We start from the raw sequence: 24,580 nt of genomic DNA, 5'->3' as shown, positions 1-24,580 counted from the left end.
GTTGAGACACAAACAAGATCGCAGCTCCAACGTCCTCACTGCTACTCAGTGATTGCATCAGCAGCTTCTGGGGGACAATGAATATCACTAAGAAAATTAAGTTAAACAAACTCAGTATGTGTCGAAAACGAAACTGTTGTAACAAGTCTAACATTTAACAAGCTCACATTGAGAGCTTAGGTTAACAGCTCATTGTAAAATCATGTTAAAAGGTTTATAAGTGTTCATGTCAGCCACTTTGCAACTCTTATACCAAATTTGAAGGGTAAGGAATCATTTCCCCCCCGATTACGACACCACAGGAGTGCACAATAATGTACATTTACTTTATATGTCGGGTTGTTGGTGACATCAGCCAGCCACAAAACCTTATTACAATAGCCGGGCTTCAACCAGTAGAGGGTAGTTGCTATGCACATTTAACCACAGCTTATAATTCCTAATGTAGAATTGAGTTTAAATGTCAGTTTATGGGATTAGAATCTTTAAAAGATGATTAATCATCTTAACATTTATTCAAACAGTGCAACTTGGGTACACATTAGATTTCTTTATTAGAATTTATTTTTCATACAATAGCACAAAGTCAGTAAGAAATTTTACAAAAGTTTTAGTAAAGACAAACTACAGTGTGCATCTTGTCCGACTACACAGCAGACGGGACATGCGTGGTAGTGGAATGTAGATAAGCCGGGTCACTGACACAAATATCAGTCGTATTCTTAATTCACATTCACGCCTCTTAAAAATCAACTGTGCGGCCCATCAGAGCAATAATCAACCGTTTATTTCAGCAGGATTTTAAGATGCGTGCGCAGAAAAATCATGCAAACCAGAGGGAGAAATGCATCTTAAAATCAATTTGATGAATGAATAAAATGTGATTGAATCATTTAAGTTCTTTAGGTTTTTACTCAACACTGAATCCCTTTTAAAAATTAAGCCCCCATACATTAGTGTGCGGTATTGTTGCAGGTTTAGCTCACAATCTGAACTGGGAACCTGATGCAGAACAAGTCTTTTTTATCGTCGTCTCTCAGTTCCCACTCCACCACCAGCTTTATCTGTAAAATGCAGAAATGGAAAAGTTAATGGTGAACTAAAAAAGGTGTCTCAGTGTAAAAATAAGTCTAGAGGAAGAGAGAGAGAGAGAAGTGGACGCCCACCTCAGTCAGACGAGAGAAACTAGTATGCACCAATTTATAAAACAAAAAACAGAAACTGAAAAGCATCCCATCTGAGGATTATACTATATTTTGCTATGCAACAAGGACAAAGTTCAAACTTTCCAATTGTGATTGACAGTCAATACTCAATGGACAATACAACAGCTTAGTTTTTTTGGCATTGAATTTTTTCATAGCCTTAAACAATGTCAGTAATGGCCATCAGATTTCTAGTAGCAATCTGATGGCCCGTCACATGTTATACTTACAGCAGGATACTCCTTCTTCACAGGTAGAGAGTTGAGATAGTGATAGCTCTGCTGCTTCTGGATGGGACACTTGATTCCAGACTTGCAGCCATCTTGCAAGGGGATGGGGAAAGGGATGGGAACTCCAGCAATAATACCGTGAACCAATGCTGTGCTTGTTTGGCTCTCTACAGCTACAAGATAAAATGACATAAAATCATAAGACTGAAGAAAGAAATTTTTTATAAATAAATGAATTTTTTTTTAAGCAAACAGTCCACTCACCGCTGCTGAATGTCACATTGACACTGTAGGCTTCTCCTTTATGGAGCTGGCATGGCTGAGTAGCACAAGGGCTAATGTCCACCACGGTCACTTTGCCAGAGGGGGAGCCTGAGGAAATAGAGAGGCAGACTTTAAAAAAAGGCAAATTCTTATAGTGCTGCATCACCACACATTTCATTAAATGACTTCATTCCAAAAATATCTGACTCAATCTGATGAAGTTTAACAGGAACACCACAAAAGTTAAACAATTTCAGCTCACTTGTCATGAGGAGCACAACCAATGGTTCATTTCATCTGTGACCCAAGAGGAAAATGTGGAGGAACTACATTTTAGTAAGGCACATGAGGGCGTTGGTACTGGGTTAAGGCTCATAGTACATTGTTCGTGGGAACATGGCAATGAGTCAGGTGGCAGCTAGTGTTGAAACAGTCGGTCAATTTAAACAGGAAGTGGATAAATAAGTCACATTTGACGTGCTTCACCAATGTTAGGTTTCCCGTTTCTCTGCTTAAAATCTGTTTAGGTAGAATTTACTGTTTTTAAAGTGCAGGTCAAACAAAAGAAAACATGACCTCTTGAACACATTATGCTATGGAGAAAATCTGGAAAGCATTCAAGGGAGTCATTAACGTGCAAATGCATTTAATATAAAACGTGTAGAATGTGTGTAAATGAAGGTGTAAATCAGTGTTTAACAAACAAGTAGTCAGAAAGGGGATAGTTAAAACGATAATGAAGCCTCAAAAGGTGATTTTTAATTAAGGCAATCTAAAAAACGACCCATTAACCAGACTTCTACAATGGTTGAAGTGGGATATCTTTGTGTTTGGGAAGCTGCTTGAACCAAACCTCACATGTCAAGACATGTTTGTGGTCCTGGGACGCTGAGTTGCTTTGGTCCTCATACTTCAACGTTCATCGGCGGGTTTTGTAATATTTTTCTGATTGAAAACACTTTGACTGGGGGTATTTAAACTTTGCTTTAAAAAAGGTGAGTAGAGTGAAGTCAATGGGTGTGTCAGGTGAAACTCACCGCAGCTTATGAATTTGACCGGCACCGCACAGGTGAGGCCCATCAGGCAGAGGAGAACCACGAGCTCAGGCCGGACGTCCATGTTTCAGTCTCTTTGAGTGAACCTGCGAAGAGGAAAATATACACAGAGCACCCGTGAGATGAGTCAGAGCAAAGGGTTTGATCACGTGACCGCTTGTTTGTGTCCGTGCATGTTACAGATTATAGAGTTTAAAACAACAAGGAAGCCACGTTCACGCTCGGTGATAAAACAACACAGAGTTCAACAAAACGACAAATAAATAAAAGTAGAAATGACGAACTCAGAGTGAACAGCTGTACCTTCAGAGCGCTTCAGTCTCCGTCCAGACAGGAAATGCTCCCCTCTTTATTTCCCTGGGTCACGAGATTCTGGGGTACGCCTATTTATAAGAACACGGTGTTTGATTTGCCCGAAATGTGGTCTATCAGGCATGAAGCTACGGTGGCCGGGACTGTCTGGAGGTATCGGCCATTGTTGCCACACAGTTTGGAGGCAGCAGTGTGATATCAAGCCAATCATTGAGTTGAAGTTCAGTGACTATTTGCGTGTGTTTTCTTAATTTATTCACATTAAGAAAATAAGATCACAACGCACTGTTGATCTCTCTCGGCCAACGTATGTAGCTGCTCTCCTGATCTGTAATTGTCAGATTAAAGCCTCCCATTTCAAACTTAACCAATTATCTGTACACTTTTGCTCTATGTAAATATTTGATTGCTGCGTCTTGTCGATGGCTGCATAAACAGCATGGTTGGTGGCTGTGCCTGACAGACCAAGCGAAGGACATGAAATACCTAAATACGTCACGCAGTCAAATCCATTCAAAGCGCAATGCCTTGTGACGGGCAGGTACATTGACGAATCAATTGGCCGTATTGTGCTACATGGGCGTATCTCGTCTACAAGACAAGCATCTAAGCCAATGACAGTGCGATAGGTTTTCTCGTGACGTAAAGCGGGTGGAGTTAGAGAGCGTTTGTTATGAAAGATGTCATTCGTCAGAGGAGCCTTGATAACTGCGTCAAAGTCAACAATGTGGAGCTTCGCTAGGTAACCCTCAGTTATTTAATATTCCACACATCAATATGGAAGTTGCTGATCCAAATATTATCATGTAAACGATTTGTTTAGCGGAAAAATAGTTGTGTATCTAATTTAGCCAGCTAGCTTGTGAGCTAACCGCTAACTAACAAACACTACAAGTCCCTTTGCTCTTCCACGATCTGATCCTCGCGCTGTGTTGATGATTTACAGGTCATCGACTCTGCTGAACAACCTCCGTGTGAACCAGCAGCTGCAGCGGCTGCCCACCAACACCCCAGCGGGGCTCCAGCGCCTCAGCAGCGCCTCAGCCCAGCAGCAACCGTCGGTGTCAAATCCACCTGAAGTGCTCCTCACTGAGTCATGCGTGAAGGTCAGCAGATAATCATGACTCAGCATCATGCTCCCTGGGTCTGTGTTTGGACAAGGGTTCGTTTCAGTGTCGAGGGTCTGAGCCAGTGTTGACAGAGGAGCCAGTGAATGACCTCATGATGAAGTGTCATGGTTCCTATACAGCGGAAATATGAAATACCACCACACACTGTCAATTACTGCACTCACCGTATAAATGATACCTTTACATTCTCATGTTGTGTATAATGAAGATCTGAGGGCTCAGACATTTTTAAATATTGTGAGTACAAGTGATCAGTATTGTGTAGGAATCTTTCATTTCCAAAAAGATGTGAATGTTTGGTCATACAATCTTGTCGACAAGCATATACAGTGTCATCATGTTGTTCAACCTTTGTTTGGGCTTTACCTGACTTTAATGAAGTAATTGTTCATCTGGTCACCACAAAGTCTCCAGAAGATTGTCTCTTCTTTGCAGTTCGTCAGGCCATTATATCATATTGTTCCTAAGCCTGGCAGCTCAAGCTTCTGATCTCAATATCTGTATCGTATTTCATCACTTTTCAAATTGGTGAAGTTGTGACTAGTCATAAACGTCTTAGTTCTCCACATATAGTTTTACATTTGGTTTTGACTCATCAAAGCCAATTATGGGTGTCGCCAGTTATCATCTGGTGTGTGATGTGTTGAAGGAAAGCACATGATCATGAGCAGCATTGTTACTTACAGTTGTTGCATTACAACTGGTGACCGTGATTGGTCAAAATACAAATGTACAGTAGAAATCTAAAATGTAGTTGAAATTAAACCATTGCATGTTAAAAAACACTTGTCATACAATCAATGAATGCTGTTGCGTTGACGCTTTTGGGCTTTTGTCCTTATCTCCCTTCTTTCAAACCAGAGGTTGGGGGAGATCATGGTGAAGGGCGAGTACTTGAGAATACACGTGGAGGGAGGAGGCTGCTCCGGGTTCCAGTACAAGTTCTCTGTGGATGGTAGCAGGAATGAAGACGACAGGTGAACTGACACTGAATCCTGTCACCGTTTCCTGAGAGCCACACTGTATCCCCACTAAAGTCAAACCGTTTGTGTCCCCCTCTGTACCCAGAGTGTTTGAGCAGGGAGGCGTGGGCGTCATCGTGGACCAGGACAGCCTGGAGTTTGTGAAGGGGTCCACTGTGGACTTCAGCCAGGAGCTGATACGCTCCGCCTTCCTAGTGCTCAAGAATCCTCAAGCCGATCACGGCTGCTCCTGTGGTAGCTCCTTCTCCGTCAAACTATAACCCTGCTTTCCTTTTACCTCCACTAATATGAATAAACACGCAGCTTTACCAGTTTATCACATGCACATGATCAAAATATGCCTACAAATAAACTGGTAACTCTGGGTATTATGTTATATTGAACTGTGATACTGCTAATAACTACAAAAATGAAACCGGTAGATAGTGTTTTGCTTTGTTGTGGTGAATGAAAGGCAGCGATACTGACAAATCATTGCAGATGGTGACAGTCAACAGTGTCAACAACATTCAACTTTGTCATTTGAAACAAAGGCTCAGTTGAAGTGTTTATTCAGTGCATAGATTTGCCTTTTTATGTAAATTATGTATATAGGACATAAATATATGAATATAAAGAGCCACGCTAAATTATGTTTGTTTCAACTTGAATAAAACTGAGTGAATATGAAATATTTAATCTTCTGTTTTTTTCTTTGTGTGTGAAAATTTGTGTTTAGTAAACCTTTCATGCTGGGGAGGTTGTTTGTTACTTTCACCAAGGAGGTTATGTTTTCACCCATGTTTGTTTGTTAGTCAGCAGCATTACAAAAAAAATTGACTGGATTTTCACAAATTCTGTTAGAAAGATAACAACGAATAACCCATTGCATTTTGGCACAGATCCATGCAAAGGAAATTGTTATCGCTTTACTTAAAATAATCTGGACGTTTTCGAGATATCCAAGAGAATATTTCATGTATCGGGATTAAAAAAAAGTAAGGCAGATTACGGGACTGATGTTTATGAGTGTGTGAAAGTTGGCTTGATTCAATAGAAAGGGACTGTTGGAGGCGTGTGCTCTCTTGAGTGCCCTTCTAGTTTTAAGTTGGTCTCACATGATGCTCTGACTCCATCCTGACATCATCAGTGTGATGAAAGAGCAGCAAGGAACTCTGTATTCCTTGATAAGTGATAACGGGATAAGCTTAAGCACCGCTGGTTTGAATACATTGGTTCCTCAGCATTATGAACCAATACTTCTGCTAAGGATGTTGTTTTCACACTTGTGGATTCTTCTTCACTTTCTTTAACATTTTGATTGGATCTAGCCGCGTTTAAAAAAAAATATTTTATCAGGGGTCCCCACAGAGGGACGCACTCTTAGAGAAGTTCTAGTTTTATTCTACATCTTGGATGTTTTTACTCAGTAAACATTCTTCAGACAAAGCTCAAGTTCATGGTTGCCTTTTTTATTAAAGTGGATTTTAAGAAACATCTCACAAAAAATATACAAAAAGAATATCTACAAATGATATTTACACTGGAGTAATGTAAATCAAAATATGCAGCAACTTTTTTTTTCATAGTCTTAATACAGGGAGCAAATGTTTTGCACTTTTCTTATTTTCTCTGATAAAACATTCCATTTGAGCAATATATCTGCTTACACACAAAACACTGACTTACTGTCACACCATTCATATTCAGGAAAATGCCACGATAATACATCATACAGCAGCAGCTGACTTAAAAGTGACTGAAGGAATCGCAACTGTGCATTAAAACGTAATTTCCTTTTCTTTTTCTCTTTTTTTTTCTTTTTCACAACTGTTCTTTTAGTTTTTTGAGGATTTTGGTTAGGACGGATTGTCTTCCAGGAAGCCATGCACACCCGGGAACCACAAACGGGCACGAATGAGGGGAAACACTGTCGAGGGAGGTCCGAGGTCAACCAGTCAACAACACAGCCACATGAACCATAAATGAACCGTCAGGGTAACACAGTGACCAGGTCAGGTGTACAGTGCATAGTATGCTTTGGCATGCTGACATCCAGAACGTAACAGTGGATGTTACATTCAGGTGGAAGGCCACAGGATTTGGAATCACCAGTAAAAATAGAACAAACCAACCAAACGACTACATGATTCAAAAAAGTAAACTACAGAAAGAATCCAAACCCTCGTAAATTGAACACTCAAATTAAGGCTAATTCAGTTTGCTACATGTTATAAAAAAAAAAAATGGCATTTTCAGTAACACAAGTTCACAGGCCTGTGGGACACAGATTCTCTCATTCTGAAAAAAAATGATATGCACATACTGTGTTAGAGGGATGCCTTTTTTTTTACTCAGTGATGATGCGATACTGTCAGAGCAGTATCCGCCTGTGTTCACACTTGGGACTGATGTTATGATGAAAATGAGCCTTGCACATCTGCATGCACCAAGTTTTGAGGCAGTGATTCGAATCACCGCTTGTCCTCATTTACAAGCTGCCACGTCTGTCCTCCTTCTTCTTCAAGCGGCTTCTCTTTGCTGATTCTCTTCCTCTGGAGAGCCGTGCTGAGAGAAGCTCTCTGAGGCCGGAGGGTCCAGGCGTGGTCCTCAGTGAGGGGCGTGGACACACCTCCACACAAAGAGGCTAGAGGGGACATAACAAAGGGGAAGATGGGTCTTTCAATATTTGATAGTTATCTCATTTTAAGTTTTTATTTGGATCCTCAGTCCATGGGGGGGCACTAGCCCCTGCTTAAATCTGATTGGCCCGTATCCTGTCAGAATTGTTTTTACTTATTAACAATACTAACAATAAATATGACAATATTATGCAGAACTAACAGTTAAAGATGTATGACTTAATTGGCACCATACTGAATCATGAATCGTTTGGACATATATTGGACCCTCTGTGTAAATTCTGGCCCCTAATTATGGAAAATCTGAGCTCCACCGCTGCCTCTCTCTTACCTTCTGTCATCTCCACCGGCGCTGACGACAAAGTGATCTCCGCTTGTGAAGCGCACGTTTGTCAGGTGAGCAGAGTGGCCCAGAAAGCGTTTGTGTTTGGCCTAAAGAAAAAACACACATCGTGTAACATAAAATATTATTGTGTATTATAAAGAGTTTGTAAATATTTCTGTATGAGTATAGCATCTTAAAACTTATGTTGATGGATTGTAGAAAAATCTATCACAGTGACTTTTTATTTAACCATCTTAAATTGTTGAATCTACACTTAAAGATCTCAGGTGAGAAAGTTGAAGAGTGAAATATTTTCGTTAGACAAACATGTTACTGTTCTTATAAATCAAAACAGTGATAGCGTGTGCGTAGTCACACTTACAAACTTCTCTGGACATGGAAAGTCAAACAGCTTCACCATTCCAAAGTCGTCGCCTGTGGCCACATTAAGGCCTGAGTGGGAAACACAGGCACAGGTGACGTCTGCTTTGTCCGTGTTACGGGACCAGATCCCAACAACCTCGTCCCCCAGGATACTGGAGACAGAGAGAGTAATGCTATTTAAGACTTTTTACACATGTAGTACTGATGGTTTTGTCAGTCTCATGAGAGTGCCCCTCACCTCGTCCAGGAGGCCCAGGTAATCCTGTCGATGTGGGACTGCTCTGTGACCGGTTTCCCAGACGGCACCTCGTACACCAGTCGCTTATAAGTACCTGTAGAAATCTGAGTCAAAAACACATTGGAGGTCAGAGGTGAAACAGCCAATGACTGAAAGCTGACGGGGAGCTCTGATATTTCCGATCCATACCTGGATGGAGTTGCTGTCCGCGGAGAAGTCCATCTGCATGACGAAGCTGGGGATGTCCCTGCAGCAGTTGATGCGGTTCAGCTGGGGGCCGAGCGTCAGGTCGTAGAAGTCGACGGCGTTCTCATTGGAGCCGACGGCCAAGTAACGAGAGTTTGGACTGAACCTGCAAGAGACACATGCAGAGTTACCAGTGTTCTCTCAGAAACACATTCTCCTGTACAGACGAGGGTTTGACACAGTTTTAGTTTCAGGATTCCTGAAATTCTGATTGATGTTCTTACATTTGAAATCTAACAAACAAGTAAATAAAAGTAATCTTAGCCCAGTGATAATGCAGGTTGGATACACAATTATTTACACAAAACAAGCATTGTTTGAATTGTGTGTTTTCACTGGGATACATATGGGGCTCAACTTGTCAGTGTTCACTGGGCCACGATGTCTTTTAGCTCCAGACTACATTAAAAAGCCTTTTCTTGCATCTTTATACATGTGTTCTGGATTCTATACACATTGTGCTGGTATTTTTCACTTCAGAAAACACTGCTGTCAGTTTAATTTTTTTTTTTTTAAATAGCCATCGATACATACCTGATATCCTGGATAGGGGAGCGCCGATCCCTTTTCTTGCCCCAGATTTTGAGTGAGGCCACCAGCAGGATGATGAACTCTCCGTTCTTCATGCCGATGGCCACCATGTCCCCCTCAGGACTGTAGCTGATGGTGTGGGCCGGGTGGCCCAGGTTTACCTTATTCAGCATCTTCTGTTAAACCACAAGGAAACACAAGATAAGAATAAAAAAAAAAAAAAATCTTAAAATTTCCACCACACGGCCGAGTGAAATTAAATATGTAAGCGATGGGTTGACTGTCTGACCTTCTCAGGGATGTCCCACAGGCGAACAGTGCCGTCCTCCGCAGCGGAGAGAAACACATCCCTGGAAGGATGCGTGGCCAAGCCCCAGATCGGCCCGTCCATGTGGCCGTTCACCAAGATGTTGCACGCTGCGTTCTTCTCCCCTACCTCAATGATCTCTGCGTTTCTGGTGCCCACCAGGATTTTACCCTGATGCAGCACAGAGGGAAGATGAAGCACGTCAAAATCCAGATGCTGATGCAGCACACAGACACTGAGGACCATATTATCTGTAAATACCTTCCCTCTGCATACAGAGCGAACACAGTCTATGATCTGTCCAGTTTCTAATCGAAAGGCTCTGCAGCGTTTCAGCTCCTGGTCCCAGAGCTTTAGAGCTCCTCCTTCTTTTGACCTGTGGAGAAAAACATCTGTTTCACCCACGAACTGAGGAAAACTTCATGTGATTCATACGCTAACTTTACTGTACACAGGATGTGGCTGATTTGAAAACAAATAATACTGTGTATCAGATGATGTAGAGATACAGTACATCTTTTTTACTCATGTATATTTAATCTTATGAGTTACTACAGTCATTTGGATAAAAAGATGACCAAATGACGATCATATAGAATAAACTCCACTGCTTCTCTCCACCATTAAGCCAGTATGTGAATAGTGTTGTTTACCGATGTGAGCTCAAGTGAACGGATCAAAACCAACAGCACTCACGGTCTTTCTTTGCCTCCGGTGACGATGAGGCCATCTCTCAGTGTGGTGTACATGGTGAACACTGGGCCCGTGTGAGCTTTGGCCACTATTCTTACTAGAATGTGTTCCTTCCACACACACACATCCCCACTTATGGTACCTGTAAATGTCAAGTTATTCTGAAAAGAAAACAAATCTGCACTAATCTAGTGGCCTATAGAGAGCAGAGCGGGCAGTGCAACAATTCACAGCACAGTCAAGCAGAAAGTTTGAGATAAGATGTTAAATGTCTATAGATTTATATTACGAGGTAAAATGTCATGTGCAGTAAGAACAAGCAGCAAGTGAAAGACTTAACAAAAATGTTTCTCTTGTGAGATTAATTAGTTGTTATATTATGATGGTGTAAATGACTTACAGCTCCAAATGCTACAGAGAGCATGGTCTGCATCCGGGCGTCCTCTATGGAGCTCAGCACTCCTTTCTTACTGAGCAGAGCTCGACCAGCCAACGTCCAGAAACGCACGTGTTTGATCCCCACCGACACAAAGTGCGTGTCCGAGTCCGGCCTGAACTCAGCCACGAAGATCCTCTGGGTGTGACCTATCCGGCTGGCCACTTTGGCACCTGGGAAACAAAGCAGAGGGCGATGAAAGTGTGACCTCTTCCCCCCTTGCGATATCCCGCGAAGCTGGAAGAAGGATCATCGTTTATTTTTTTTACCTTCCTGCCACTTCCAGATGGTGACGGTGTGTTCAGGGTCCAGGCCCGCAGACAGCAGGAGTTTTCCCGTGGCACTGAAGCTGACGGAACACACGCCGCCCGAGTGGAAACAACGTAGCACCGATAGCGTTTGTTTGGTCATGGCGTCCCACACATGAATAGATGGAGACGTGGCTGTCGGAGAAAAAAAACAAAGAGAAGAAGACTGATGATCACCTCAGCAAAGGTTCAATTAAGATGTATGGTTTGATCTGTTGCCAAAATAAAATCCCACATTGGAACAAAAACTGAATGCAAACTAAAATGGTAAATGTTTAAGAGTTTAGACATATATTTTTTATAGATTTACATTGTATTTTCATGATCAAATATTGGAAATTTAGAATAAAGCAAGTTTGCATTTGGGAATACATGTCAAAAGTCAGAAGACCACTAGATGGCACTAGACTTTAAGAATACAGGTGAGATTACCTTTGAGTCAAAAACACCAGGCCTCTTACTTTTTTATGAAGATTAATTTTGTTCTGTCCTTACCTGACATGTCACCAGTATCACCTGAAATAAAGGAAAATCTGATTAATACACAAGGCAGACATATTATCAGTACATTTTTTAGACTTACATTTTCTGCTACGCCGTTTCTCCAGCAACTTCCAGTAAGATTTGTAGTCACAACTATAAGTTTTCTACAGAAAATGCAGCATACAAGAACTACCCTACAACTATACACATGTGCAAAAAGGATCATTTTGCTCATTAGATGCTTTTTATTACAGATAGGCTTGTAGAGGGGGTTCAGGCCACAGTGGTGCACTATGTTCCCGCTGCACGTCGACTACAAGGAGAAGAGGAATGAGGCGGCTGTTGACACAGGAAGTCAACTTTTCACAGACATACCTACTTGGCCAGTCGCCACCACGTTGGGGAATTTGGGATGTTGATTGATTGTCAGGCACAGAATGTCGTCACTGTGTTCTATGTAGAAACTTTGGCAGGCTGGTAGAAAAAGAACACACACACACACACACAAACACACACACACACACACACAGTTTACGTTACGTTTGCTTTCAGGAACGACTAACACCATTAGCCCGGCTTCTGTACAGTCCTCTGTCCACTCACAGGTCGTCAAGTTGAGCACGATGCCAATTGAGGCCGTGTGGTAAATGATGTCCGCCCCGTCGTTCAGGTAGTGCACGTTGTTGCGGCAGTCATTTCCACGGTAACCAAAAACCAGGTCCAGCACCAGGTCCTGCGGGAGAGCACCAGAAAGTCACACAGGTCAACGCCATGACAACGAAGATGTTTCCGAGCGAGCTGACGGAGAGCACGTTATGATTGGATCACAGAGGCATCGGAGTCCCCCGAGAGGCCGTCTGCACAGAGAGCGAGCACAGCCGAAATAACCACATCAGAGATCACCTTCTGTTCTGTTTACATAGAGCTCATCAGCTGTATCATATCCCTCAGCCTGTTGTTTTCAGGGTGAGGATGGGACGTCCTTCTTACCTCAATCGGCCTCTTTTTTTTGCCGACGTTGTTGGTCTGCAGCTTCTCCGGCTGCGGCAGCGCTCGGCTGACAGGAGGCCTGGAACAGAGAGCTGGGATAAGAGGGCGGCTGAGGGGCTGCTTATCAGACTGATAATTATAATGATGCTTAGGATAATAATGATATGACACTGTTTGGCAATGAGACTGTTCTACAGAACATTTCATGAGTATTTGCAAACAAACCGACGAAGACGCTGGTTTTATCTCTTGATCTAAGAAATCCTTTTTTTCTGAAATAACAGGATTTTCAAGGTGGAATAAATTCAAGAAAAAAATCTTGCATCACACAGTGGCTGTAACAGTGAAGCAGTGAAAGATTGAATCAGGTAACAGAGTAACCATGTCGATAAAGGATGGAGGCAAAGGTTAGAGCCCGACCGATGTGGATTTTATGGGAGTATAAAATTTCCAATACTGATATATTGGCTGATTTACAATCTTTTTAACAAACCCTTATGACAAAGATACGTAACTGCAGCTTGACATTTTATAGTTTATCCATAATCTTAACTTTGTAGAAGTCTTGAAGATAAATTCTCATCTTTTCTCTATCGTTTATTCTCTTAAATAACAGTGATTATATGAGCACATATTGGAAAACATCAACACAGTCATGCTTTATCTTTGAAAGGCTCCTATCGGCTGATTTATTGGGAAGATATAAATAGGTCGGACTCTAATAAAAATCGATGTAAAGTGACAGTAAATATGAAATATCACAATGGCATTATCGATTTCTGCTGCTTTCTCCATTTCCACACATCTTCAGTCAGTAAATTGACGTTAAAAACACAAGGATATGAAAATCAATTAAATAATGAGACGAATGGGAGAAACACTCAATCGCTATACAGGCATATACAGGCAAGACATAATAGTCAACGTCCTTCCACAAATATCCACATAAGGAAGAACAGAGGATCAACTCATTCAGTGTCTTACCTTGACCCTCTTCATGGCAGCAATAGAAAAGGAAAAACAAGAATTAGAAAAAAAGTGTTTTCCCACAGCGCTCACTGCTGCCTGCTGGACACACGCAGCACAACAGCACAGCCGCTGAGGACACAAAATACAGGAGTCAGCACCAGCCTGTAGCCATGACAACCAAAGTCCATTTCTATGACAACTGCGGCCCAGCAGATGCGTGGATGTCTGCATCGCTGTCAAACAAAATCTTATCTGGAAAACCAATCTGATAAATCAATAAACCTGAGCTACAAACTCATTGTAAAAAAGGAAAGAACTGATAAGGTGTGTAAATGGTTTTTGAGATGAGCCAGAAGAACTACACCTCCTTAAAAAGGCCTTTTTAGAGAATATCTCAGGGTATTTCAATTTCCAATTTCCCCTCTGGTTTGATGTGTGACGTTAAAACGTGACCCACTTTTATCAACCTATTTCCCTGGAGTAAGTGATTATTATAAACACTTCTGGTACAACTCACTGCTTAAGTGGACACTGAAGTAAATTAAAGCCAAGCTCTACTTATAAATTTAAATTTAGAGTTCAATTTGTCCTGCCAGTCAGAACTGACACCGAAACTGTGATTCGATTTATGTTGGGGGGAAAAATCCAATTATTGATAAGACTTAACAAAGGACACTATGATTTTCATCGACATGAGGTATTTCTCTAAATATGTCCTAGACGTGAAATGAATCCTCACGTCACACACTCAAAAGTTCCCTCAGGTTTGAAGCCTCGATTGTTTTTCATTTATTTCCACTATGTCATACAGTGACCACCACTTTTATGCTCCCCAATGCACAGCTAACTACAACTACAGCCAGCCGACGCACTATATCTTCAGTGCAAAATCAACATAATTAACACCAAAGCTTACCTGACCACCCCTTGTCTTCATGTGGAAGTAAAGAAGGAAGCAGGATAGTGAGAGATGGACAGGAAAGAAGAAAAGCAAAGAATGTTGTGTTATTTCAAAAGAACAGGGAGAGGGCGAGAGAGGAGAGAATAGATACACTGCCGGTCAAAAGTTTAGAAGCACCTCCATAAGTACCTGTTACTGAATATTAGATATAGTTTAAGTGTCTACGTTTGTTAATTAAAAATTAACTATTAAACTGAATAAATGAATTAATTACTAAATACAAAAAAACCTTGGTGTGTCTTAAACTTTTGACTGGTAGTGTATGTTGACTGAAAAAGGCAGGAGTGGCTTTATTTTGAAAGCGGTGGCCTTATAACTTGTACTATGACTGGCTGAAGCTCAACAGTCTCAGCAGGTGTAAATAAATACTCCTCATTTCACAGCTTCATTGGAAATACCTCTCATCCACAGAGGGCTCCTTCAGCTGCAAGTGGGGTTTCACACCGGTCATGGGTCGCATGTTGCTGGACAAGGCCTTGATGGTGTAGGTGATCTCGTTCTCTCTCGTCACGTCGCTGTCATAACCTGACGAGAGACGGGAACGGTGCAAATTTTTCTCAAGCAACAGAAACTCAAATAAAAAAAGAGAAAAAAAGAGAAAGAAAGTGGCCTCTCACCTCCGTCATCCTCACTCTCGATGTCCGACTCCTCGCTGTCGCACTGTTTGAATTCCCGGTGGCCCTCGGGCTCATGGGCCCAGATCATGAGGCATGTGTCCCCCCCGCCCACTGTCACCAAGAGGCTGTCGTCATGGGTCCACCGCACGTTGGTAACGTGAGCGCTGTGGGCCACGTAGCGCTTGAACTTTGCGTACTTCCCCTGTGGCAAAAGGACAACGTTTATGTAACACACAAATTAACATAGCATTTGCATAGACCTTGGAGCCTTGAGTCACGAGACGTTCAAACCAGATTGTACCAAGAACCGCGGCCCGTCTGTGACTCACCTTCACAGGGTATCTGAAGAGCTTGACGTATCCCAGATCATCTCCTGTGGCCAGCACCTTCCTGTCGTTACTAAGGCAGGCGGCGGTAACCTCTGTGACCTCACTGATCACAGGCCAGATTCCCTCAACTGACGCTCCCAGGACGCACGTCCATGTGCTCCAGTCAATCTTCTCCACCTGAAAAAAGTCAGTAAGTGGTCAGTAACAAAATAGAACGTGCCAATTTAAGAAATGCTGTCAGACTAAAAAGAGAGCTGTAATAATGGCGAATATGTTATACTGAAGTCTAATCTGTAAAAACAGCGAATTGAGGGAGGCAAACACTGGAGTAGCTACTCTCTTTAAACAAAGGGGAAGGAGTGAATGCTAAGCTAAGCAGCTGCTACCTCAGCTTTATATCCAGCATACAGATATCACAAAGGTATCAATCGTCAAGTCTGACATTACGCAAGAAAGAATTGAAGAGTGAATGTGAAGACAGATTTTTCACAAATATAATATACATTTAAAAGGAGACATATTATGCTCATATTCAGGTTCATAGTTTCAATTTGTGTTATTATTTGAAAATATTTACATGCTCCTGTCTCTTTAAGACCCCCTCCCAATAAAGGCCCATGTGCTCTGATTGGCCAGCTGGCTCACTCTGTTACTGGTCAACGGCTTCCACCACGTAAAGGAAATGTCGTCCTCCTCTCTTAATTGACCTGGCTTTGTAAGGAGCGGTGCCAGACTAGCCACTGTGTGTATATTATGCAAACATAGGGCATTGTGATGTCACATGATGAATAGTAAAGTTGTGTTTTATCGTTATCGGAATGGAGAACGTTTCTTATAGAGTCCAGACAGTGTGCTGAGACGGCCACATTACAAATCTACAGAATGAGAAAATTAAACAGGGCCAAGAACAGACTGCTGTCTCAGCCTGTTAGTGACGATCCTGTGATCAAGAGCACAAGAGAAGAGGGTACGAAATGGGACGGAAAGAGGAAAGTGAATGCATCACGATGAGTTTCAACGTCTCACTGCATTCAATGGATTCGCAACACCATTTCCCATCCACCACCGAAGTTAGAATGAAACTCATGAAAAGTGGGCCGTGTTAATGCTTCACTGCCCTTCACCGAGCCTCCTCTGCTCCCGGGGGGGAAATGTGGGCCAGCGGCACCATAACAATGGCTGCTCCTGTGCCTATTCTGCCGGCTTACCTCGGTAGACGGAATGGTCTGCTTCTTGCCACGGGGAGCTTCGAAAAAAAACTGCTCCTTAGCACCTGTGTTGACCTGAAGTAGTTTACCTGTGGAGTGAAGGAGTCCAGAGTGTTGTGGAGGTTTTATGAGAGACATTTGGAAAGCAAAAGGCTCCAAGGGCATTTTATTCATTAGTATTTAAGGAAGCGAGTCTACCTCTCTTGTCCCAGTCCAGATGGGTAATGTAGTTGAGGCATCCTTTGCAGACTCCGACCCTTTTGCTGTTCATTACATTGTAAATATCCACAAACGTGTCTCCTGATGCTACCGCGAGGTATTTCCCAGCACCTGAGACGACAAGAGAGAGACACGCGTTAGTTGTTTACACAGAATCTTAACCAGGGATCAGCAGAACTGAGTCTTTTTAACCGAGTCTGTTTGTCAGTTGGCTTTTTCGGAGGCCACGCAGAGACTGTATATGAAGAAGGACGACATGACAGCTCCCAAAAAGTGTCTTGATCCCTCACTGGTGGATGGCTGCAGTACAGGTCATAATCCTGCCTCCTCTATGTTTGTATATGGGAGAGGGATCAAACTTAAAGGTCAAAGTAAATTTCAAATAGTTAAAATATTTCTGTCATTTAAGGCCGTTCCGAACACACTGATGTACACGTGACACAGAAGCCACAGCCAGAACACCCAGCTTCCTCTGCCTCCTCTTTCACGTTAACATGATTTGATTGGCTAGCCCCTGTGTTTGTTTTTTAATTTGAATTGGTGGGACCTCGATACCACAGTTTCCTTCTTCAATCATTAATATGCAGACTCATAGTACCCAGAGGGTGAATGTGTACTGTCTGTGGTAATCCTCTGTCTTTCGTCAACTATCTCGTCAAATGTCTCACCATCTACTGGTTCCACTGACAAATGATTCTACACAGTTGTTAACTGCCCTTTTCCTCTAGTGCAGGCAACAACATCATGTCAGCTCTGTTATTTTTAGCATAGGCCTAATTACCGCCAATATATGGGAACTTGATGGCATTGAAAACAAAGCAAATGGTTCAGAAATTGCATTCTGCCACTCCAGCTGCCTTTGTTTGTGCTCTTATGCACTAAGAGCCTCTATCACTGGTCTTATTAAGCATGTTTTTCACTCTCTAGTGCACAGCAATTACACTTATTTCTACTGGCTCGTTTAAAAAGCCCTTTTACACTGTTTTACCAAAGACAGGTTTTATCTTTTTATAGGAAATAAGAAATTTAAACAGTATCCAAGCCAAGTGTCCGGCAGTGATTTAAGTCTAGCATTAAGACTGTGAGGGATTGAAGGGTGTTGGGTAACAGGATCCCTTGCACTGTGTCAGGGAGTTTAGTTTCCTGCTCTCACTTTGTCTCTCCCCACTGTTTCTCGTTCCTCTCTTGCTGTCTTGCTGTCTGGCCTTGCCACAGAAAGCCATTAATTTGGGTCAGGCCTGCAGCAATATCTCCCTGACTTACAGCAGGTGGGGGGGGGGGGGGGGGCATGTTTACCTGCTGAACAGCATCCAACATAAACTCAGAAGCTTTGAAAGGGCACATTGGCACAGAAGCCTGTTTGGTTCTTGGGACAGGATTAGAATTCTTGAGTTTTGAAGCACAGACCTGGAGAGAATCTGATATCAGAAATGATGTCTTTGCGGTGGTGGAAGGACACCAGGTCCTCCAGGGTGTCAGCATTCACGATGAGGAAGCTGCCGTCGTTGAGGCCCACCGCCAAGGCTTTGCCGTCAGGGGAGAAGCAGCAGCAGCGGCCGCCTGCGGAGAACAAGGAGTTAAGGTCCTGGTACCCCTGCACTTCCTGTCAGGCTGAACAGATTTGAACGGATAAAGAAAAAATATGCTCATATGGTCGTGTTGCAGCTGTGGCTCACCTTTCCTGAGCTTGCGCACAGCCAGCATGCAGTGACTGGGTGAGAGGTCCCATATGCGCAGGGTTTTGTCATCGCTGACGGTGGCACAGAGCGGGAGATGGGGATGAGTGGCCAGACCCCACACCTCACCCTCCATGTGGCCCTGCAGACACATTAAACCCAGGATAATCAATTTAGAGCTGGACAACTCACAAAGGGATAAAAGCATAGCGTGATTAGTTTTAATAGTCACATATAATATACACCAGAGTTTACTCATTGTATATTTATTTAATAATAATAATAATAATAATAATAACTAATAAATTTTGACTAATTAACTATAATTGTATTCCTTATTTTTTTGTAGACCCCCTTAGCTACAGGGCAACAAGTGATGCTTTCCACTTACTCTATTTCTTTTCTTGTTTATTATGTGTATATCTTCATCTATCTTATGTGTATATGTACATTGTATCTCTTACAATGATTATCACAGAATAAAGAAACATTCTACTGTAAATGCACATTTAAGGCAATATATTAATGATATAATCCGGCTTTCTAATAAACCAAGCTCTGTTTAAGCAGCACAATGACATTCTCCTCCTTTGTGATAGCAGCCGTCCAGCTGAGCCTGTTGTAACAGACTAAACATATGAACCTCACACTGTATCTTCACTATCTTCTTCATTGGTACCAGTATTCTCTCATGACAAACTCGATTCATGGATTTTCCTGAGGTGCCAGCATGTTGAGCCTGTTACATATACAACAGATGAATGTGGACATCCTTTGGTTCTCGTCTCTCATCGATTGAGCCTCTCCATCAGAACGTGATTGTATATTTCTAAGCATTTGTGTCTCCCAAAGCTGCTTTTATCTTAACGTACCTGGACCAGCAGAGTGATGGGGCCACTCTTGTCCACCTCCAAGATCTCACCATTCTTGGTCCCCACCAGGATGTGGCCGTGGCCTAGAGATATGGCACGTATGGAGGGGTTGTCTTCCAACAGCAGCCCTGTCGAGTTAATAAATTACAGCCGGAAAGTCACAGACCTTAACTTAACCCGGTACGCAGGAAGCATTCTTCATTTCAGCTAAAAGCATTGAATGTTTAAATGGATTTGCATTGCATGTTCATGTTAGATCAATGGAAGCTGCTTCAAGGACGCAGGAGGGCCACCTAGAACAGGGTGACCTTTTTACCTTTAGAGCCTGGAGCGAGGACGGCTCTCTTGATGGCGTAGGTCTTGAGACATCTCTCGAACGTGTCATCCCACAGAGCCACTATACCATCCTTTCCTCCAGTCACGAATCCCTGAAGGGACAGAATATCGACATATTTAAAGCTGCATTGATTTCTGCAGATTGGACACGTCACTTACAGGAGTGTATTTCATTTCACATACAATCAACTAGGACGGGGAGAAGTTAAACAAAAAGGTACGAGAGAAGAAAAATATATTTCAGTTCTAATTGACACAACAGAATATGAGAGAAAATAAAGGAAAGATATATTTGTTTCTGTCACACTGAAGTTAATTCCTCACAAACTAGGCCTTAACATTAAAACTTTAAATGATAAACATTGTATTATGTGCGACTTCGGGCCCCGACGGGTGTCTCAAACAAAACAAAAACAAAGAAATTAGAAAGATGACCAAAATGTTACACTGAATAAGTTTCTCTGGATTTAAAAGTTGTTGATTAGATAGATTTTAGATAAAGTAACAAAACAGGTCAACAAAATATATAATATCTAACTTTGATATATAATGAGGGATGGTTACATATTATATCTTAACTCGTGTAACTGCGGAAATATCCGGCGAGATGGCGATGACATATTTACAGCAAGTGAATCAAATCAAGTTTCTGATATTTTTTTTCTTCTGGTTCTCTGGTGGGGGATTTTTTGTGATACCTTTTCCAGAGCGTGCATGCTGAAGACAGGGCCGTCGTGAGCTTTCACAGTCTTCATCAGGAACATGTCCCTCCAGATGCAAATGTCCCCGGTGCATGTGCCTGAAAACACCATCTCCTCCGACCAGCCGTACACGGCACACATCATAGTTTCCGTCTTCCCCATGTTCCCCTTGCGCCCAATTAGGCCGCCACCTGAAGGAGAAGCACACAGTGGGAGGTGTCACAGCCATGCCAGATTCCTGCTTGTTAGAGGCGCTCCTCGCCAAAACAACAGGGGACTCACCAGCTTTATGCCAAAACTTCATGTGTTTCACCCCAGCTGTGATGAGCTTGTCAGGCAGGTAGGGGTTGATCTTGACGACGAAGATCTTGTCCTTGCTTCCCCTGAATAACAAGTTGCCGAGTTAAAATGCATGCATGGATGAACATATCACATTTGTCCCTTTTTTAATGAAACTATGTTTTTATGTTTCATCTGTTCTTACATCGGGGTCTTGAGAGAAGCAATATTCAACTTCAACGTTTCACAAATTGAGTATCACATAAACTAGACGTTATTATTTAAATAGGAAGATTATACTATGGATATAAGTGACAATTCAAAAGCCAAAGTACACAAAGCGGCAGACAATGAGGACGAGAGAATGGTCAAATCTCAAATACATCTCAGTTTCTGTTTCTGCGTGATTACAACTATGCTGCTTTGCATAGGATTAAAATATTGCTGAATTATCTTACATAATATGTGCTCAATATACAAGTGGTTTGATCTAATGAAGTCCATATACTCCTTTATATCACAACAATATATCCAAGAGTGTGTGTAAATACACACACACACACACACACACACACTGATATATCAATATATCATATTACATATACCAGTCAGTATCTAAACTTTCTGCTCCACTACATTTTTACAATGATTACTGTTACATGTTCCCATTGTCTTTATGTTCTCAAAAGTAATCAATGACAAGAGGGGAATTGGTCCACTGATCCAATCAGAGCGGGCAGGCAACATTAGACCCCGCCTCCTTAAACGAAGGATTCAGAAGAGGCCACCTCTATAATGACGTGATAGACTACTGCATTCAGGAATAGGTTACATTCGACAATAATAATACTTACTTAAGTATGTTTAAAAGCAAGTACTTACTTTAACTTAAGTAGAAATAATATAATACTTTTAATTGAGTACATTTTTTCTGTATGTATTTGTATCTGTAACAATTTTGAGAACCTCCTCCACTCCTGTAATAAACACGCAACATTTTAAATATGACCAAATAAAACAGGAAACCTAGTGAACAAGATCAAACTGACTCATATCCTCCAGAAAACTGAAAAAGTGAGCCTCCATCTTGTAGACTAAATCCTATTGCTGCATAATTGTTCACTTACAATAATCACCTCTATGATCTGCCGTCTGAACAATTAGCAGGAACCTTAAGACGATACCTACAATGATAAAAAGGTTTCAGCTCCCTATAACAAACAAACCAGAGGAAGAATCCAGCAAAGTGTAACTATCTTCTTGTTTTGTCTCCTTCTTTACACTTTAGGAACATTAAGGATCAGTGGCTGGTCGTGCCTGATGCAGTGGACCGTGTCTGACACTTAACATCTCTAATCGTTGCCCTTTTGTGCTGCCGCATTAGTCTCAGTGAAGCTCCAGAAACATCGCACCCCTCTCCTCCCTCTCTCTTTCTTTCCCTTCGTTATTATATCTGCCAGCTTTCAATATCCTGACCCTACACCTTCTTTCCCGCCTCTCCTCCTCCCACCAACTCCTCTCCTCGCCTCAGCCGAAGCTGAGACGTTGGCACAACTAGCCAGGCATCTTGTCAGGTCCCGTTTTCTGTCTGCCTGCTTCACTGCGCTGCCCACCAGGGTCTGCGAAGGAGAGATCAGTGCAGCTGTCCCTGAGCTACGGTGAGCGGCTGGCACACAACACATGGGAGAGCAACCTGCAAATGCACTGGCCTGAAGTAGCAGGATTTCATTGTAGTAGATGCTAAATGTGAACATCAAATAGGACGAGCAACAAAGCAAAAAGCAAAGGATATTTGGGGATGCAGATGTTTGCCAGTCAGATACTTTTGGGTATTTTTTTGGTTTTTCAGATTATATAATATTTTCTGCCACGAAACAGCCGGTGATTATGTAAATTGAACATTACATTATGTTCGGAACAAAGTAACTCCTCTCATGCTTTGCAGCCGTGGATACTGGATGTGAACTTCAGTTTCAGCACCTCAGCTCAGGATTGTGACGCAAATGCAGCTGGAGTAAGTCTCCCTTTATCTTTAATACACTTTTAAGCAGTATGACATTTTTATTCTCAGTCTTTATGGTTCACTTTATTTCAGGCGTCAAGACAGATGTGTACGATGTGTGTGAGTGACTGCTTTCACGACTTCCTATTACTTTTTATCTATCCTGTAATCACTTTGTTTTCGGAACCCATTTGCTCTTATTGTCTGCAACTTAGAAACCCGACACATCTTTAAAAGCACAATTCCTAATATGTTTCCTAATGAAAATACAATCTAATATATATTAAGAAGCTCTCACTCACCAGGATGATCCGATAGAAAATGTAAATTGAAAGTAATGCCCTTTAATTATGGATCTACAGTGGAGGCCTCGGGGGCGGAATCCTACTCTAACCATTCAGGGCGCTGGCAGGGTTACGCGTTGCAGGGGAGCATGAAATCTAAAAGATAATTTCTCTTCATTTTTTTCATCCTCCATCAATCAGGCTGTCAGCCGTGCACAGCAAAGTGGTTTCAATTTAACCTTCATCTGTAAATGTCCATATTTAAACTAAAAGTGACCAATTAATCTTAAGAAGAGATCATGGGAGAGCAAGAGGGACCCCCCCCCCCCCCCCCCCCATCCCCCCTTACACCTGAAATACGACTGTACTAACCGCATGGCAGAGAGCTTCTCCCCCTTCCTCCAGTCCCACAGCACGATGGTGTGGTTGTCGTCCAGGCCCACCGAGGCCAGCCGCTTCCCGTCCGCTGTGGAGAGCAAAACGAAAAAACCATTCAGCATGCTCTCGTTGAAGTTCGACTGTCAGCAACATGAAAGCAGCGTAGTGGGTTTGATCTGCGGCAGGTGATTCACCGACACTGACACACAGATCAACGTGCTGCTCCTGCCCGGGGCCAATTAAGGAACGTGAGATGAACAGCTCTGCCTCGATGCTGTCAGACTGCAGAAGCTTTTCTCAGTGCTGCTTGTAAATTGGGTGTCTTGTGACTTCGTCCATTTCTTTCATATGTGAAAGACGTATTTCTTTTAATCTTCCGTGAAAACAGGGTGTCAGGAAGCATTTGTGGCCGTTATATCGAATCTGTCTTTACAGGTGAACTGAAAGCAATCTGAGAAAGCCGAACTGGGTGTTACCGGAAAAGTCCAGAGCGCACACTCCGAGCTGGTGGAAACCCTTCAACACGGACATGGGTTTCAACATTTCTGTGTCCCACACGTGGATGGAGGAATCTCTGCCAACCTGAATAAACAAACAGATCAAAAGTTGAATTATTTAAATGTGAAAATTCTAATGCAATGAATAAAACAAGCAAGGCTCTCCCGACTCCAAGTAGCCACGAATCACACGCACATAAAAAGCCTCAATATTGTGTGTTAGATGCGATGGCAGCTACCTGGCCTGTTGCTACAAAGTCCTTGAGGGGGTGTATAGCCAGACAGAGGATGTCATCATCGTGGCCCATGTAGAAACGCTGGGTATTCTGCTGTCTGTTGTACACGACCCCGACGGCAGCTACGTGGTACACGATCTCCCCGGCCTGCGTGTAGAACAGGTTGCTCCTGCAATCGTAGCCTCGGTAGCTGCAAAGAAAAAACACATACTAGACTTCAAGGGGCGAGTTAAGGGAAATAAGATAATAAGGGCTTATTGGTAAAGTGAGATATT

The 24,580-nt window shown here is 42.4% G+C and overlaps 3 protein-coding genes across 3 annotated transcripts in view; 1 reads left to right on the top strand and 2 right to left on the bottom strand.

The window, feature by feature from the left end:
- Positions 1–535: 535 nt before the first annotated feature.
- LOC128450931 (NPC intracellular cholesterol transporter 2) lies at positions 536–3,185 on the bottom strand. The gene is made up of 5 exons (XM_053434691.1): positions 3,058–3,185; positions 2,737–2,840; positions 1,700–1,807; positions 1,436–1,608; positions 536–1,064 (listed from the first exon to the last, which is right to left on the bottom strand). The coding sequence occupies exons 2-5, from the start codon at positions 2,816–2,818 to the stop codon at positions 978–980; spliced, it is 450 nt and encodes a 149-aa protein (XP_053290666.1). The 5' UTR covers positions 2,819–2,840; positions 3,058–3,185; the 3' UTR covers positions 536–977.
- Positions 3,186–3,684: 499 nt separating this feature from the next.
- Positions 3,685–5,850, top strand: isca2 (iron-sulfur cluster assembly 2). The gene is made up of 4 exons (XM_053434690.1): positions 3,685–3,808; positions 4,013–4,172; positions 5,058–5,173; positions 5,265–5,850. The coding sequence occupies exons 1-4, from the start codon at positions 3,747–3,749 to the stop codon at positions 5,437–5,439; spliced, it is 513 nt and encodes a 170-aa protein (XP_053290665.1). The 5' UTR covers positions 3,685–3,746; the 3' UTR covers positions 5,440–5,850.
- A 776-nt stretch (positions 5,851–6,626) lies between these two features.
- eml5 (EMAP like 5) overlaps positions 6,627–24,580 on the bottom strand; it is a 39,065-nt gene continuing 21,111 nt past the window's right edge. The window contains exons 14-44 of the mRNA XM_053435392.1: positions 24,309–24,495; positions 24,049–24,154; positions 23,567–23,660; positions 20,912–21,012; positions 20,627–20,820; positions 19,909–20,020; positions 19,593–19,720; positions 18,721–18,862; positions 18,452–18,604; positions 17,024–17,155; positions 16,826–16,914; positions 15,618–15,794; positions 15,289–15,490; positions 15,070–15,196; positions 14,627–14,641; positions 13,726–13,734; positions 12,742–12,820; positions 12,355–12,484; positions 12,127–12,225; positions 11,764–11,784; positions 11,230–11,403; positions 10,925–11,133; positions 10,528–10,685; positions 10,093–10,207; positions 9,814–10,002; positions 9,528–9,700; positions 8,937–9,099; positions 8,748–8,851; positions 8,508–8,661; positions 8,132–8,232; positions 6,627–7,805 (exon numbers count right to left, since the gene is read on the bottom strand). Of these exons, the coding sequence (XP_053291367.1) occupies positions 7,769–7,805; positions 8,132–8,232; positions 8,508–8,661; positions 8,748–8,851; positions 8,937–9,099; positions 9,528–9,700; positions 9,814–10,002; positions 10,093–10,207; positions 10,528–10,685; positions 10,925–11,133; positions 11,230–11,403; positions 11,764–11,784; positions 12,127–12,225; positions 12,355–12,484; positions 12,742–12,820; positions 13,726–13,734; positions 14,627–14,641; positions 15,070–15,196; positions 15,289–15,490; positions 15,618–15,794; positions 16,826–16,914; positions 17,024–17,155; positions 18,452–18,604; positions 18,721–18,862; positions 19,593–19,720; positions 19,909–20,020; positions 20,627–20,820; positions 20,912–21,012; positions 23,567–23,660; positions 24,049–24,154; positions 24,309–24,495 (3,874 nt within the window). The 3' untranslated portion in view covers positions 6,627–7,768. The remainder of the gene's footprint in view (positions 7,806–8,131; positions 8,233–8,507; positions 8,662–8,747; positions 8,852–8,936; positions 9,100–9,527; positions 9,701–9,813; positions 10,003–10,092; positions 10,208–10,527; positions 10,686–10,924; positions 11,134–11,229; positions 11,404–11,763; positions 11,785–12,126; positions 12,226–12,354; positions 12,485–12,741; positions 12,821–13,725; positions 13,735–14,626; positions 14,642–15,069; positions 15,197–15,288; positions 15,491–15,617; positions 15,795–16,825; positions 16,915–17,023; positions 17,156–18,451; positions 18,605–18,720; positions 18,863–19,592; positions 19,721–19,908; positions 20,021–20,626; positions 20,821–20,911; positions 21,013–23,566; positions 23,661–24,048; positions 24,155–24,308; positions 24,496–24,580) is intronic.

This window comes from Pleuronectes platessa, chromosome 11 (genome assembly GCF_947347685.1).
Source record: "Pleuronectes platessa chromosome 11, fPlePla1.1, whole genome shotgun sequence".
Taxonomy (NCBI): Eukaryota; Metazoa; Chordata; class Actinopteri; order Pleuronectiformes; family Pleuronectidae; genus Pleuronectes; species Pleuronectes platessa.
Note: the sequence above shows the minus strand (reverse complement) of the source record. Positions and strands in the feature narration are given on the sequence as shown.

Bases quoted from the DNA above. Each gene is read 5' to 3' on its own strand.
- LOC128450931 (XM_053434691.1), bottom strand. From the start codon at position 2,818: ATGGACGTCCGGCCTGAGCTCGTGGTTCTCCTCTGCCTGATGGGCCTC. The intron at 1,609-1,699 runs GTGAGTGGACTG...TTTATCTTGTAG, and splicing joins CAATGTGACATTCAGCAGCG to CTGTAGAGAGCCAAACAAGC. The intron at 1,065-1,435 runs GTAAGTATAACA...TGCATTTTACAG, and splicing joins TGAAGAAGGAGTATCCTGCT to ATAAAGCTGGTGGTGGAGTG.
- isca2 (XM_053434690.1), top strand. From the start codon at position 3,747: ATGTCATTCGTCAGAGGAGCCTTGATAACTGCGTCAAAGTCAACAATG. The intron at 3,809-4,012 runs GTAACCCTCAGT...GATGATTTACAG, and splicing joins ACAATGTGGAGCTTCGCTAG to GTCATCGACTCTGCTGAACA. The intron at 4,173-5,057 runs GTCAGCAGATAA...CTTTCAAACCAG, and splicing joins TCACTGAGTCATGCGTGAAG to AGGTTGGGGGAGATCATGGT.